Source organism: Prionailurus bengalensis, chromosome E4 (genome assembly GCF_016509475.1).
Source record: "Prionailurus bengalensis isolate Pbe53 chromosome E4, Fcat_Pben_1.1_paternal_pri, whole genome shotgun sequence".
Taxonomy (NCBI): domain Eukaryota; kingdom Metazoa; phylum Chordata; class Mammalia; order Carnivora; family Felidae; genus Prionailurus; species Prionailurus bengalensis.
In genome coordinates, this window is record NC_057360.1 from 55,489,374 (window position 1) to 55,505,496 (window position 16,123).

At 38.3% G+C, this 16,123-nt stretch overlaps 1 protein-coding gene across 1 annotated transcript in view; it reads left to right on the plus strand.

Moving 5' to 3' along the window:
* Window positions 1-16,123, plus strand: part of RRP15 (ribosomal RNA processing 15 homolog) — a 39,886-nt gene that overhangs the window by 8,610 nt on the left and 15,153 nt on the right. The window contains exons 2-4 of the mRNA XM_043568187.1: window positions 3,489-3,763; window positions 6,251-6,348; window positions 8,734-8,935. Of these exons, the coding sequence (XP_043424122.1) occupies window positions 3,489-3,763; window positions 6,251-6,348; window positions 8,734-8,935 (575 nt within the window). The remainder of the gene's footprint in view (window positions 1-3,488; window positions 3,764-6,250; window positions 6,349-8,733; window positions 8,936-16,123) is intronic.

Consider the following 16,123-nt stretch of genomic DNA (forward strand, 5'->3'; position numbering starts at 1 on the left):
CAAAAAAAAATCTCATTTTCATAGTGTACAGTGAAATTTTAAGAACCAGTTCTACTTTCTGATTTGCTTTATCTTCGGTATCCTTGAAGTAAATCCTGTTTTTTAGTATGCTGGAGGACCTCATTACATTGGCATTTTTTTATTTATATAAAACCTGATCGTTTCCATTATTGCAGTGAATGCCTGACACCTCTGAGTTAGAACTTCTTTTTAAAGATCAAAATTTATGAATCATGTGGATATTTTGGGATTTTTTAATTGGTTTATATGGGTTGTATAAAATGGTGTTATAAAACTTTTCATGGATTTATTGTGTGCCTAGAATATGCATATTGCGATAGTCTGAGTAAGAAACGTCAAGAAAAATAACTAAAGTTTAGAAATAGAGAATTGGAGTAGCTTATTACAGTCGTAAAGTCTTTTGGCTGCCTTTACAGTGCAACTGAAAACGTGAAATTTGTTGCAGTTTGTGTGTGAATTCATCAGGACAAAACACTAGATGTCAGTATTGTAGTTTTGACATTTTACCAAGAGCTGGTACAGACTTCTGTTTTTAATCACCCAGCTCTTCTTCATCAACACAAACTTTTAAGCTGTTATGCCTCTTTACATTTAGATTCATTTCTTACTAGGAGAAGCACTTGTCACAGAATTGTTTATTTTGCTTTTATATCAGTGCAGTGCTACTAACTCAGGAATAAAACATGTATATTTTTTTTGTCCAATTACATTCTCTAAACTTTGTTTCTCAGTGTACTTTCCAGGGAACACTGGTCCTAGGAGATGCTTCTCAGGGAAAAACTGTGTGACTCTGAAATCTGGTATATAGTAGACAGATTCATTGAATTGAATGATGGTGCTAAAAGCTTTTGTTTGGCAAAATCTAAGTACTTTTTAAAATGTTTTATAAATAATAAAGTCCTTAAATCACCTGTATTTGCTTGTCAGAGCTTACAGTCACACTTTCTTAGATTTTGTACATTTACCCAGCATGCAGGATACAGAGAAAGCTTCAGATTAAATATGTGGCAAATGAGTTTCTACTTAAAATTTTTTTCTCTTTATAGAAATGTGCAGAATGTCCTGACTCCTTATTTCAGCTCAGGCCATGATCTCAAGGTTGTGTGGGGCTCCTCACCGGGCTCTGTGCCTGCTTAAGACTCTCTCTGTCTCTCTCTCTCTGTCTCTCCTCCCGCCCCCCCCCCTTCTGTGTCTGTCCCACTCGTGCTCACTCTCTCTCAACCAAAAAAAAAAAAAAAAAAAAAAGGAAAAGAAATGTGCAGCATAGCATAGTAGGGCAGTAGAATTATTAGCAATTTCTCCCATTATCTCATTTACTTTTTGATAACATTGACACACTTATCACGCTTTGAAGATACTTTATTTTTGCTTATGTGCTTGAGGTTCATTTTTTTCTATATGTGTAAAATGTTTCATATGTTTTTATTTTCCGTTTCCTAATGTTAGAAATTTTCATCTGAAAGGTATTAAATAATTTGGTTTTACATCTTTTTCATTTCATAAATTCCCAATACTTAAATAAAGGTATTAATAGCAGAATTGCAGGTATTACAATGACTAGCAAAGTCGGATCTTTCTGGCACATCTCTCTTAATTCATGACCTACAGGGGAGATAGTAGAGAGGATCACCCAGAAGTTAACAGCTGACTGTACATTCAGCTCCTTTTATTGTTGTCACGACAATAAGCTGAATTAAGGGAAAAAAAGAAAGGATATTTAAAACAATATGCACATTTAATTGAAATTACTTAGGGAAGGGGGGAGTTGAGTTGAGGGGCAGGCAGGTTATTTTGAAGTAAGAACAAAAAACAATGAGACTTCTCAGAGGTAGGAGCAGACGTCCTGGTTATGATGCTTCACTCTGGTGCGGGGAGATAGACCCAGCACAGACTCCCCAGAACGTGGTGCTTTTTTAGCTCCTCTTCTGCTTATGAAGAAATATTCCAAGTTACTAAGCTGTTGGATGATTGTCTCCTTTGAAGGATTTCCTAATAAGCTCCATAGGCTTCTGAAGAACAGAACAGAAGCTGTCCAGAAGGCTGTGGCTCCTGTCGATGTAGGCATACCATGCTGGTGGTCCTGTTGGTCAAGTGCATTGAGCTCCGGAAGTTGAGAAAGCATGCAAAACTTAAAGGTCAAGAGCTTCTCAGCAAGTTGATTTTTAGGCAAGGCCACTGATTAGACTCTTCTTTCTGCCGACCTTCTGACCCCAGCTATTTGAGTCTTAAAAGATGAACAAGCTGGCAGGAGTGCCTGGGTGGCTCAGTCAGTTAAGCGTCTGACTTCCCCTCAAGTCGTGATCTCATGGTTTGTGAGTTCGAGCCCCACATGGGGCTCTGTGCTGTTAGCATGGAGCCTGCTTAGGATCCTCTGTCCCCATTTCTCTCTTTCCCTCTCCCACTTGCATTCCCTTTTTCTCTCTCTCAAAAATAAATAAACATTAAAAAAAAAACCCAGATGGACAGGTGGCAAATAACCCATCTGTACTTTTCGTGGAGATTGTGCACGATAAAATTCCAGCAGTCCACTTTCATAGCCGCGGCTCAGAACTTGATGTTGTCATTCAGTTGCCATTTAATCTTCAGTATCTTCAGTGGATGTTACTTTATTACATTATTTTTCAGAAATGTTAAAACACCTAACTTTATAATGTTATGTGCAAATTCTATAAAAGAAGACTGTGTTTTTATGTTTGTTTTATAGATTTTCACACACACAAATTGAGAATTTTAAATCTCTGGGTCAAATCTCCAGAGAGGTTATTCTGACTTCCTTTACAATGGAGACATTATACCATTTTCTTGATGATTAAAGCTGTTTGTTAATCGTTTTAAAAATATAATCTTCAGGGGCGCCTGGGTGGCTCAGTCGGTTGAGCGTCCGACTTCGGCTCAGGTCATGATCTTACGGTCCGTGAGTTCGAGCCCCACGTCGGGCTCTGTGCTGACAGCTCAGAGCCTGGAGCCCATTTCAGATTCTGTGTCTCCCTCCCTCTCTCTCTCTGCCCCTCCCCTGTTCATACTCTGTCTCTCTCTGTCTCAAAAATAAAATGTTAAAAAAAAATTAAAAAATATATATATATAATCTTCATTAGTCTCTTTGAGTAGTTTAATGACACAATTAAGGCCCATGGACTTGAACGCACCCTACACTGCCCCCATGTCAGTACCTGCTGCTACCTTGATGGCTGAGAGGTGGTGTGGGCTGTCGGATTTGTTTCTCCTACCTGGGTCCTGGGTGCTGAGGCCCAGCATGACTGGGCCAGGTCTTTGGGGGCCTGATGACTGCAGGGTGGAGGGAGGGTCCTTTTGCCCTCTGCTGGCATTGAGCTGCAGGACTTGAAAAGCCCCCTCTTGCAGGAACAGAGGCAGATGGAGGACTGTCAGCTTTAGAAAGGCCCTGGGGGTCGGCATGGCCTTGGCAGCCTCTTCCTCAGGTGTTAGAGTTAACTTGTTTCTACTCTTAGGTTCTGTAAGAAGCTGTGGGCCAGAAAAGGATCACTTTTCTTCTGATGATGAAGCGGCAGAAGCTGATAATGAAGATGAAGTTGAACCCAATGGCAATGAAAATGGAAATGCACCCGAAGCTAGTGTTGGAACTAATGTGGGCTGGGCAGATGCCATGGCCAAAATTCTTAACAAAAAAACTCCTAAAAGCAAACCCACGATTCTGGTCAAAAACAGAGAGCTGGAAAGGGAAAAAGAAAAGTTAAAACAAGAGAGACTGGAGAAAAGAAAACAGGTGTGTCTTACTGGCTGTTTTGTAGATCAGACTGTTTGCCTCGTCTGGTTACTATCTGCACCGAATCCTTCCTGGCAGTGTTGGTCCAGTTCCCATTCTGGCTGTTAACTGGCTTCTGACACAGGGTTGAATAACCACAGTTTTGTTCAGAAACCTCATCTAAATTACTCCGTTGAGCACATTCACTTTTTAAGCATCTAAGCAAAGAAATAGAAATTAAACTCCCAAGAAATTTATCCTTTTAAAAGCAAGTAAGTTATACATGTGGCAGTGACTCCTAGGGCTAAGTATTTCATTCAGTTTTGCTGTTTGTATCATCATCATTAGGTTCTGAACCAATATAATCCTGTTAGTTACTTTTTGCTAAAAACCTGTTTTGTAATATAAATCTATGAAGATGTCATCCTCAGGGATTGGTTGCAGTTCTGCAAACGGACTATTTCAGTGCTAGATAAACTTGAATTCATTATAACTTTGGTTAAAGCACTGATGATAGAAGTTAGACTCACACTGTCTGCTGATTAGAGGGCAGAAGTTGGACTTCAGTTTGCCATTGTGTATTATAAAAATAAAGAAACAATAAGATTTTTAAATCTCTTGTACTTGATGATGTCCTTTTATGTCTAAAATACTTTTTAATGAAAGAAAAATAACTTTCTGTAATCTTACTGACAATGTAAAAGTACTGATTTCCAAGAGGTACTTCCTAGGTAAAAAAAAAAGAAAAAAGATTTGAATTGGCATATATTTCCTTTTAAGTTCATCATCCCCCTTCCCTTGTTTCAAGGGAATTGTTTTCTTTGTTTCTAATGCTAGTTACTCTGTGCAGAAGGCTATATGAAGATGAGCTTTTTCAAGTGTTGTGTTTAGAAACAGTTATTAATTCAGTATTCTCATTTTACTTTAAGATAAATTTTCTCTCTAAATCTTACTAATAGCTTTTCAACTGAAAATTTGAATCTTTATTTTCTGACAAAAGCTGGAGGAAGCTTTAAAAATAAGATCCTTAATTACTTCTAGCCCCAGTGTTCTAGGGAAGGTAAGAATATTTTGAAGCCAAGAGAAATGGGTCTCTTCACTCTGCTCCAGGCCAGTGCTTTGTAAGCTAGAGATGATACTGTTCGCATAATGTATGAAAACATTGGGGCGCCTGGGTGGCTCAGTTGGTTAAGCATCCAACTTCGGCTCAGGTTATGATCTCACGTTCGTGGTTCTAGCCTTGCATCAGGCTGTGTGCTGACAGCTCAGAGCCTGGAGCCTTCTTCGGATTCTGTGTCCCTCTCTCTCTGCCCCGGCCCTGCTCACACTCTGTCTCTGTCTCTCAAAAAAGTGAATAAACGCTAAAAAATAATACATTTGCAAAGGGGGAAAAAAAAAAGAAAACACACCTATTGATACCAGAAGCAGGACACAATAGATACAAACGCTCTTATATAGTTCTGAGTAGAGTCTATGCAAATCACATTGTTTTTTACTGTTAAATATTGTCAGTTTCTGGAATATCAAGTACTTATTTCCAATCATAAGTATAAAAATATACTTCAAATTTTTTAAAAAGTATTTGGGGGTTATGCATGCCTTGGGTACTACAGAAAATTAAGACTCAGCTGTTTTAAACTTACAAGTAAGCTTTTTAAATTTCTGGCATAATCTACTGAATTTCATGACAGTTAAAGTAAATTATCTGATCTGGGGAGGAATCTATTCCCTTAGAAAGGAATCTGGCTAATCTTTTATAGCGAGAGCAGGAATTTGATTTTACTGTGATTAGACGTTTTCATTAATACAAAATGAGACATTACACAGATGGAGAAAAGGAACAGATAAAAGGAGATTTTTTCCTACTGGTTCTAATTATGCCTTTGATGCTCACCAGCTTCTTGGGGATGAGCTCATCGTATTTGGTGTATTTGATGTATTTGATATTAGGTGATACGTTGGCCCGAGACGGCAGTATATGCCAATGGAGTGTGCTGATGTGTCACGTCAGGTGCCTGGGACCAGAGTACTAATGGATATGATGCTCTGTTTTTAAAAGCTGATACAAATTCTTAACAATTCTGACTACTGAGAAAGACAGTTTCTGAAAAATAAAGAATGTGTAAACTTGTGGTTACCAAAGACGGTAGTTTGGGGTCTGCCTGATGCTTAACCTCCGATGATCTGGTGGTGGCAGGTCAGGTAGGTGGCTCTCTCACACCCACCTTGTCCTGCCTGGCTCAGTCAGGCCCCTGCTCTGGCAGCTCTCCAGGCCCCTGCTGTCAGAGAGCCTGACGGAAACTCACTTTGTGCTTCTCACATGACATGCTGAGTGCTAACCACAGGCCCCCTGAGCTGAACCCCCCAAATGTGGGTTTTTTCAGTCCTTGTGACAAACTAAGCCAGAATGATTTATTACCTTTGTCCTTTCACAGAGTATCATATCAAAGTATGCTGCACTTTCAAAAATGCCTAATATTCTTTCACATAACAATATTTATAACACAGCTCGATAAGAAGCGGGAATGGGAAATGATGTGCAGAGTAAAGCCAGATGTTGTCAAAGACAAAGAAACAGAGAGAAATCTTCAGAGAATTGCAACAAGGTAAGACTGTTCTTGCCCTTTAAAAAATAAGTATACTAAAGCTTTGATAGTGATCCATTTCTGACTAGACCCGATTCTTAAGCTCTGCCTTCTCAGAGCCATGTGATTTATATCAAAACCTGCCTACTTAATACTGAATTCAGCCAAAGGTTTTGCAGGTCTCGTGAGGCAAGAATACCATGTCCTCAGTGTATATCTGGTTTGAACCAATTTGAGATCGTCTTGTTTTTATAGTCACGAGAACAGTGTAATTAGACATGCATTTCTCTTATGACGATTGTCTGAATTTATGGCACTAGATGACTGTTTTTGTTATCTTGCATTGTACTTGAGGCGTAAGGAATTCTGCATTATAGCAGCTTTATGCAGGCCTTTCACTCTGCATTTTTTATCATTGGCACCAAATGTTTACTTGATGCCCTCTGTGTCCAAAGATAAATAGAACCTGGTGGCTGCTGGGTGGTCCTTGCCTACTCACCTGTAGGAATTCTAGTCTCTTTGAGACCAGAGGTATATCCTGTGTGTTGGGAACATACGGCAGCAGATTGTCAGGGGAGTGGGGAAGACTTCACAGAGGAGAGCACATTTGAGCTGCTACTTGAAGAATATAGCAATTATATGTAACGGAATTACTTTTAATTTTCTAGTTACCTGCATTATTTGGGTCATTTTTAAAATCCATCTGACTGTTCTACAGTGAGATAAGAGTTTGAACAGTAGAGCCAGACTGCTGGGTTCAGATCCCAGTGCCGACTTAATCATCTGTGTGTCCTTGTGCGTGCTACCTAATTTTTCTCCATCTCAGTTTATTTACTTGTAAAAACAGTAGAATATTGTGTCCACCCTGCAGGATTTCTCTGAGAATTAAATAAATTAATAACATAAAAATAATTTAGAAAAGTGTATGGTTGGTGCACAAGAATAAGTACCTCCTTAAATTTTATACCTTAGGTACCTCACTTTCCTCACTTTGGCCCCAACCCTGCTTGGAAGGCTACGGATTTTTATCCTCCTTATAAGCTAATAAGCTAGCCTGTTAGTTTCCTGGATACTGGCAGAAGACAGGAGACTTTGGGTCAGAGACAAAGGACTGTTGGCAAAGCAGTAGCCAGAGCGTCACGTTCCCACTGGTTACCATTGTCCCTCAGGGGCAACACAGGTGCCCTGTATGGATGCTTGAGTGTGCGATGGGTTGTGTTACAGGAGAACACTGTTCTTGGGAATCTGTTGCTTTTATGGTGAATGGTAACAAGCCTGCTCTTTGTCTTGGGGAGATGTTACCTCTTCCCTCAAGGTTGCATACCGTAAACTAACTCTCAGAAGTGACCTGTGTAAGGAACAGTCAGGGCCTTGCATCCTTGAAAAACTTAGCAAGAATGTACAGAGATGCTCAGGGTCCATGGCAGAGTACCTCTCCCAGTGATAGAATTTTAGAGCTGGAAAGGATGTTAATAGTTTAAATCAGTGTTGTCCACTAGAAATATAATGTGAGCCACATATATATTTTAAAATTATTTGGTAGCCACATTGAAAACAGTTAAAAAAGAGAGAGGGGTGAAATTAACTTGAGTAATGTATTTTATTTAACCCATTATATCCAAGTCATTTTTATTTTATCATATAGTCAGTATAAAACAATTATTAATGAGATTTTAAAATCCTCTTTTTTCATACTAAGTCTTCAGAAGTGAGTGTGTATCGTAAACCTGGAGTATATTGCAATTTGGACTAGCCAGTTCTATTTCATGGCTCACTAGCTCTGTGTGGCTCATGGCTACTGTAACGGACACGGCAGGTCCTAACCTTCAGAATTCATCTTGGAATGAACTTAACTACAGAACAAAGTTTTTTGAATAAGTATTTCTTAAAACTGGATTTTAAAATTAGTTTTATATTAGAAGAATTGCAGATAATATAACTGAATATTTTTTAAGCTACTTGAGTATAATTTTTCCCATTTATATAAGAAATTGGGATCTAGAAAACCTTCTAGATGTTACAGTCAGATGGTTAGACAGCTAACTGTGAAGGCTGCTCTCTTTCCAACACATTATGATGCCTTCAGTTATTGTAGAATTCTATTTTGAGAAATAAATGTTTTGTTAAAAGTAATTTTTAGTTCTAATTGCACAGAAGTTGATTTAGAAGGATGAAAGCTGAAAAGAAAAATCACCTATAAATTCACGTATATTTATTCTCTATTCAGAAATTTATATTCCTTTGTTGAAATGTATGTTCATTTTTCAGATTCAGCTGTTTTCATTTGAGTGCCTGTTAAATGCCTGCCTCTTTCCTAAGTGGTAAAAATACATTGTTTTCATCCTCCATGTTTGTACTCTAGTGTAATTGTATTTAATGTTGTTCTGGTCATTTTCTGTTCTGTAGGGGTGTGGTACAGCTATTCAATGCTGTTCAGAAGCATCAAAAGAACGTTGACGAAAAGGTTAAGGAAGCCGGAAGCTCAATTAGAAAACGTGCTAAATTGATATCGACTGTTTCCAAGAAAGATTTCATCAGCGTTCTGAGAGGGATGGATGCAGGTACAAGTGAGAAAAGTTCAAGTGGAAAGAACTTGAAAGCCAAACAGGTAAGACTTTTATGTAGGATTCAGTACATCTGACTTTTAGCTCTTAAACTGAAGTTTTGGGGTGAAAAAGCACACTACAGATGTAAAGGTTTGGATTCTTAAGCTTCATGATGATATTTATTCAGTATGGAAGTTGCCAGTTAAAAGTGACATACGTACCCCTGCTGTTAGTGGTCGGGAACCAGGGGAGTCAGAGATGGAGCGGGATCTCTGTATCTGAAACCCTGCCCTTTGTGCCTTTTGGAGAATAGAAACCTGAGTGAGGGATACGGCTTTGGTTTGAGATGTTCACTCACAGAGGTAACCGTGATGGTGTGTAACTTCAAAATATGAAGGGTCGGAGCTTTGGGGAACACGGTGGAGACGAGCTTTGGGGAACACCGTGGAGAGTCATCCTTGTGCTGAGGCCGCTTGGTGATGTCTGACCCGTTGGAAGATAAGAGTATAACTACCGTTTGTAACGTCTGGCACCGTAACTTTGCTTCTCCAGTTCTTTCCACCTGTGGGCCCCTATAGTTTCCTTCTTAACGTGCCAGGTGAGAGGTTCTGAAATGTGCTGCACTCTCGGTAGGGCTGTTTGTTTTGTTTTTCAATGAAAGCGAAGTGCAGGCGTACTTGATGGCTTCATTTCTGTTGCATCGGGCAACGGAGTCTCTGTTAGAAGTTGTTTGCTTGTCTTTCGGTTTGCCATTTGAACCTCTGGCAAGAAGGGCATTCAGGAATTTCATGCTAGCCTAGGGCTTCAAGTATTTTTTCAAGTTATTTGACTAAGTTGCCATTTTACCTAATTTGACAAAAGTTTTCTAGGCTGTTTAACTTTATCTCTTGCATATTAAGGGGCCCCAATTTTTTTTTTAATTATCTGTATGATACTGATGCTCACTGGTGCTGCTCTTTTAAAGTGTTTGTCAGAATTACGTATAAACACATGAATACTGTATTTGGGGATGTATGCTTTTTAGTTAAAAAAAAATCTAACCTTCTTTGTTCTCACAAGGGACATTTTACTCTAAAAATTAGAGAAAGACCCAGCAGCATTGAGCAAGAGAGAGCTAGCAGGAAGATGGAAAAAGAAAGATCTTTGTTTTTTTTCTTTTTTTCTGTTCATTTCAAAATAATTTTTAATAGAAGCATTTGTTTTGCTTTGGGATTTTTTTTTCCATGAGTTGTGAAAAGACATAAAGGGTTCTTTCCAGTGCCATTGTTTCTTCTTTCTTACCATTTGCATTTTTGCCCTTGACTTCCCTTTATTCTAAATCACTGTCAAACCAGTGGCTTTGCTCTCAAAATAATTTGTTTCTAAAACTTCTTACCCCATACTAACAACACTTTGGCACATTTATTTTTTAAATGTTGCTTTCACTGTGATTTCATTTTTGTGGGAAAACCACCAGAGTCACTATTTTTATTGGGCTTGGTTTTGCATGTGAATAACGTAAAAAAAGTAATATAGTATTTCTGATAGGGTCATTTATTAATATCAAAAATATTTACTAAGTGCCTGTTTGTACCTGGTGCTATCCTTGTATCTTTTAAAGTCTTAAAGTTCAGACAGACAGATGACTTAAGGTAAATAAGATTAACAGATTCTACATTAGTATGTCTAGACTGCACATTATCAGTTACACTAGGCATAGTAAGAGGTAAATTCAGTGACTGCCCTTTTTGTGGGAGAAGTTTTGATTTAACTGTAATATGCATTTAGGACGTAGGTCAGCAAACCTATGAAGTTACTTGAAATAGATGGACTTTTTAAGAGAGAGAATCCCAAGCAGGCTCCACATCATCAGCGCAGAGCCCATCGCGGGGCTCGATCCCGCAAACTGTGAGGTCATCACCTGAGCTGATATCAAGAGTCAGACGCTTGACTGAGCCATCCAGGTGCCCCAGAATGGGTGGATTTTAAAGCAGTTGAAGAGAAGGAGACAAGTTAAAGGTGGGAATGGTGGGCCAAAATGCTATTCAGAAATTAGAAATAGATTAATGAAATGGATAAAGGAGGATATTAATTAAGTAAAAAATAAGATTTTCCTTTTTTTCTCCTATTTTGCCTTTTCTTAGCACCATTGCTATTGCTGTTGCACATTTTCCTAATAGGTGCCCCTTCCCTTCTCAGTCTTAACAGAAGAGCTTTTGTGAAAGTTCTCATTGTCCCTTTCCTGGGCATAATGGGTCAGAACCCAGGCTTTTCATCCTGTATTCCTAATGTTATGAAATCTTTAAAATTTAGAGTCAGTCCATGTATAAACTGCATTCACTGGCAGCTGTCTGTCAGAATGCCAATCTGGAAATACCTTCTTTATGTCTTCAATTCCTTAACCCTGTCCTGTTATTCGTAGTTGTGGTGTTAAAGTCTTATGTTCAAAACAAAAAAAAGCCAGCAGTTTCATGTTAAGAAAGCCGGATAGAATTATAATAATATAAACTAGAGATTGGATCCATTATACGAACATACATTAGGAGTGTGTTTGTTTTTGTTTTGTTTTGCTTTATTTTATTCTTCAGAAACACTTAGAACTTGGCTGATGTGTTGGCTGATTATATGTAGTGGGTGGCATGGTGGCTCCTTAAATGATAAGTCCATGTTCTGATTCCCAGAAACTGTGAATATACTTTATTTAGAAAAGGGGTCTTTGCAGATATAATTAACTTAAGGATCTTGAGGTGAAGAGATCATTCTGAATTGTCTGGGTGGGTTCTAAATCCAGTGTTAAGTATCCTTACAAGAGATGCACAGGGGAGATTTGCCAGACAGAAGTAGGAGGAAGCAGAGTAACCACAGAGTCAGAGAGGAGGGTGATGTGGCCCACGAGGCAGACAGCATTCAGTATGTAGGCTTGTTCAGTACAGTCTCCTGTGTTAATCAGTGTTCCTGAGTTCAAGACTTTTCTGGTTCAGTATCTCCAGAGACTAAACTACCTGTCCATGTTAGGGTCTGTCACCAGCCTCCATCAGCCAGGGAGGGAACTTAGAAGTCCAACTGCTTCTTAACACAGACTGTCAGCCAATCTTGTATTTTTATCACACCGTCTCACCTCCACTTGCCCCCTCGCGTCCAATTCCTAAGCATGGATCCAATTTCTCACTTAAACGTTAGCTTTTTCTTCTTTCAAATTGGTTACCACTACTCTGTCCAGTTTTCATTTATATCCCAAAACTTGTTGGCATATTGTGTCTATAATTATTTCCCCTTCTGTGTTGTTTCCTTGTTTGTTTATAACTTTTATACTTTTGATTTTAGTTGGCTTTCCATAAGAATTAGAGATAAATACATGTCTGCTATTTAATTGGAAGATTTCCTTTTTATTTTAAAAGCAAAGAGGTTAATCTTGTAACTTCCTGTTGCTTTGATGGAATTATTGGTAGTCTTTAATTTTAAGGGGTGCCTGAGTTGCTCAGTCGGTTAAGTATCTAACTCTTGGTTTCCGCTCAGGTCATGATCTCACAGTTCGTGAGTTCAAGCCCCATGAGTTCAAGCCCCATGTTGGGCTCTGTGCTGACAGCCTGCTTGGCGTTCTCTCTCCCTCTTTTTCTGCCCCTCCTCCACTTGCACACGTATGCACTGTCAAAAAATAGAATAAAAACTTTTTAAAAAGTAAACAAAAAAATTAATTGTAAAAATATTTCACTAACAGTAAATCTTTAAATATTTGATAATAGAAAATTTTAAAAATTTTTGTTTATTTTTATTTTTGAGAGAGTGAGTGGGGGAGGGGCAGAGAGAGAGAGACTCTGAATCTGAAGCAGGCACCGAATCTGAGCTGCCAGCACAGAGCCCAGTGTGGGGCTCAATGTGGGTCTCGAACTCAGGAGCTGTGAGATAATGACCCGAGCTGAAGTCGGATGCTCAACTGACTCAGCTACCCAGGCGCTCTGATAATAGAGATTTTTTAATGTTTTGAAGTGGATTATTTAAAAACTACTTGTTTATAAACATTTTTCTAAAGTTTTAGCCTTATGGAGGGGAAAATGTCCATGTAAAGCAGATACGTGCATTTCCTGCATTTTTCTGGGTCTGCATCTTCTTGGAGGCAAGCTTTATGAACATCCCTATTCCTTTTAGGATCTTTAGATATCTAAATTCATGCTCTGGCATGTGTGTGGTTAACGTTGTTTCTTAGAAAATAAAGAAAAGAGAGGGTATGATTTAAAATATATATATATAGTATATTGATTTTGTTTTTTAATCTGATAAGCAGAATTAGTAAATCATCTCTTTACCGTCACATAGCTGTGACCCTCCTTTAAATCTGTTTGAAGGGTCATTTGTATTATGCAGCATACATCTACATTTGATTTATTTCATTTTATATTTTTATATTTATTATTTTTGTGAGTTACAACTTTAACTGTTAAAAGTCTGCTTGTTAATGGTTGAAAACCATAATCTTTTTCAAAGGCTTTTGATTCCTAGATAGGAGCATACTTTTTATATGTTCCAAAGACTGCCTTTCATATCATTAGCTATTTATCAAGGTATTTTTAATCTTCTGATTCTGCTGACTTGGAGATTATTGTTGCCCTTGAATTTTTTAAATCTGTTTTTTTCTTAATTTTATTACATGCCGTCATTATTTCTGGAGTAAAGGCTTTCTGGGAAAGCCTTCCTTAGAGGCCAAAAAGGTATAATTGCTTTTTAAAGATCATTTTTAGGGCAAGGGAGTTTGAAAAGACATAAGTTAAAAGATGTCAAACTGATATATTAAATTACATTTGAGTCCTTAATTACTATACTTTATTTCTTGGAGCTGAGCCTGGATCCTGCAAAGTAAAACAAAAAGGTACTTGATGGGCTCATTTTAGAAGAGATAACAGCTAATATCTGTAAATCAAAAAGCCTTCAGTAGAACTTAGGGTAAGTAGTATTCTAAGTATTTTTCATCTATTAAACAAATGAGTTGTTTCTTCTGTTACATATGAAAGGGTTAACTTTTTTTTCTTACTAACAGTTGCACATCTTTTTCATTATGTTAACTCAGGCCATTTGTACAGTGGATATCCATCACTTTAATAAATGTAGATTTACATGTACATGTAATAAATGTAGATTACATCTGTCATTTACAAATGTAGCATCTATTTTTTTTTCTTTTAAATTCCTTATATCACAAAGCTTATGTGCAGAAGTAAGTCACTTGTGTTTGTGACTTCAGCGCCCTATGTCTACTTCTCAGTAATGCCCATTGTTTTCTTGATTCACTAGCATGTCATGTCACAAAAATTCTTGTTAAATCAATAGTAGAGACTTAGATAATTTTTTTTTTTGTTTTTATTTCATGTATATTTTTCTGAGATAGGGCCATGAGAAAGAACACTGTTAGTGGAAGTGAGAGAACCTAAGAAAAGAGGGATTCTTATCCAAACGGTAGAAATTTTGGGTAAGGTACTAAGTGTTAAATTCAGTGGAGGTTTGGTTCTTTGGGATAAATCAGTCCACCAGACATCTTATAAGGAAGCAAGAAGAGAAGCCATTTGCAAATTGTTTAAACAAGTGTTCCAGGTAATACACGTGATATGTTGCTTATGAAATTAGAAGGTTTGGAAGTCAGAAAAATTATGATGGGAGGATGTTCACAGAAAACAGGACTCTCAAGAGGAATGTGCTTCCAGAGAATACAGGACACTTAGCTTTTAAATAATTTTAAAATGTCAAGAAGCAAGCATAGTGAAGGCACTAGTTATTCATTGGACTAACCTAGTCTGTAGATAAAGCTGCTTTGAGCATCTGAAGAAGCGTTTTCCTTTCTGTGATGTGAATTCTGATGATAACAGGAAAGGAAGCACCAGTGAGTGGTATTTCTGTGGAAATGTTTACCTGTAAGCTAAAGAATTTCATTTAAAAAGTCATAAATTAGAGCCAGTGTTCAATGCTGTCGAAACTAGTCTATATTGAAACAGCGTCTTTGAAAACATTGAAAAGAAGTGAAATAAGTGTCAAAGAATGAAGTCATGATGAATAGACATTTTCAGCAGTAGTAATCCAAGGAAAAGCAACTGGCGGTCATCGTGCTACTATAGGGGAAGAAAGCCTACCAGTTCTCCAATTTTTCACATCCTTTATAATTGCCACTCTTTCCTCTTTTTTCTTTCATAGAGGTTGGAAGTGCAGGGTGTTTGCTGATGGGTGGGAAGCCGAAAAAGGGATTCTGAAGAAGTAGGTTGGGGTCAGATTTTTAAGTCTTCTGTCTTCTGTGTTAGGGAATTTGGACTTTATTCCGTAGGGATTTGGGAGCCAGCTGTAAATTTTCATCAGTAAGCAACCTGATCGGATTTCATTCTTTCTAAGGAAGAGAAGGCTGAAGGGTGGAAAGACTGTCAGAAGACCAGCCGGTGGCTGGCTGTTGCCATAAAGCAAGAGGGGAGACCTGAACTAAGGCGTAGTGAGGTGGGGGTTGGCGGAAGAGAGGAGCCAGGTTGGAGAGGTAGTTTCGAGGAATAGGTTGACTTGATTTGGGACTGACCTGATTCGGGACAGTTGTGAGGACCGTGAGGTTTATGCCTTGGGAGATTCAAAAGTGGTGACTGCTTCACAAAATCAAAACTATAAAAGGTGGAACATGTTTGAGAGATGAAGCCTTTATTTATTTACTTTATTGTATTTTAAATTCCAGTGTAGTTAACATACAGTATTCTATTAGCTTTCCATGTACAATAGAGCGAATCAGCACTTCCATACATCACCCGGTGCTCATCACGAGAAGTGGGCTTTTTAATCCCACCTCCTGTTTCACCCATTCCCCTCCCACCCTCCCCTCTAGAGCTGAAGACTTTTATGGGACGAAGTCTGCTTCAGGTTGTAGTCAGAATGAGAAGAATGACCGTAAAGAGCAGGTTAAAAACAGTAAGTGTAGGGAGAGCACTGGCTTAGTGCAGGAAACATGAGCACAGAGGAGCAGACAGCCAGAATAGCAATGGACCTTGAGGCCCCTCGTTGCAGAAGTTCATGAGTCCTGTATGTCTCTCTAGGGCCCTGAAAGTTTAAGAACAACTGAACCCGTTTACCTGGTCAGGGAAGATGCCTACTGTACTTTAGAGAGTTTTTCACATGATTAGGTTTAAATGTTTTAGGTTTAAAGAATTGTCAGTTATTTGGAGAGAGTTCTATAATCCAGGACCTAAAGATTCCACTCTTGAACCAAATAAATGAAGCCCCATATCAGCCACATACCAACATGTGAGAAGGCACAT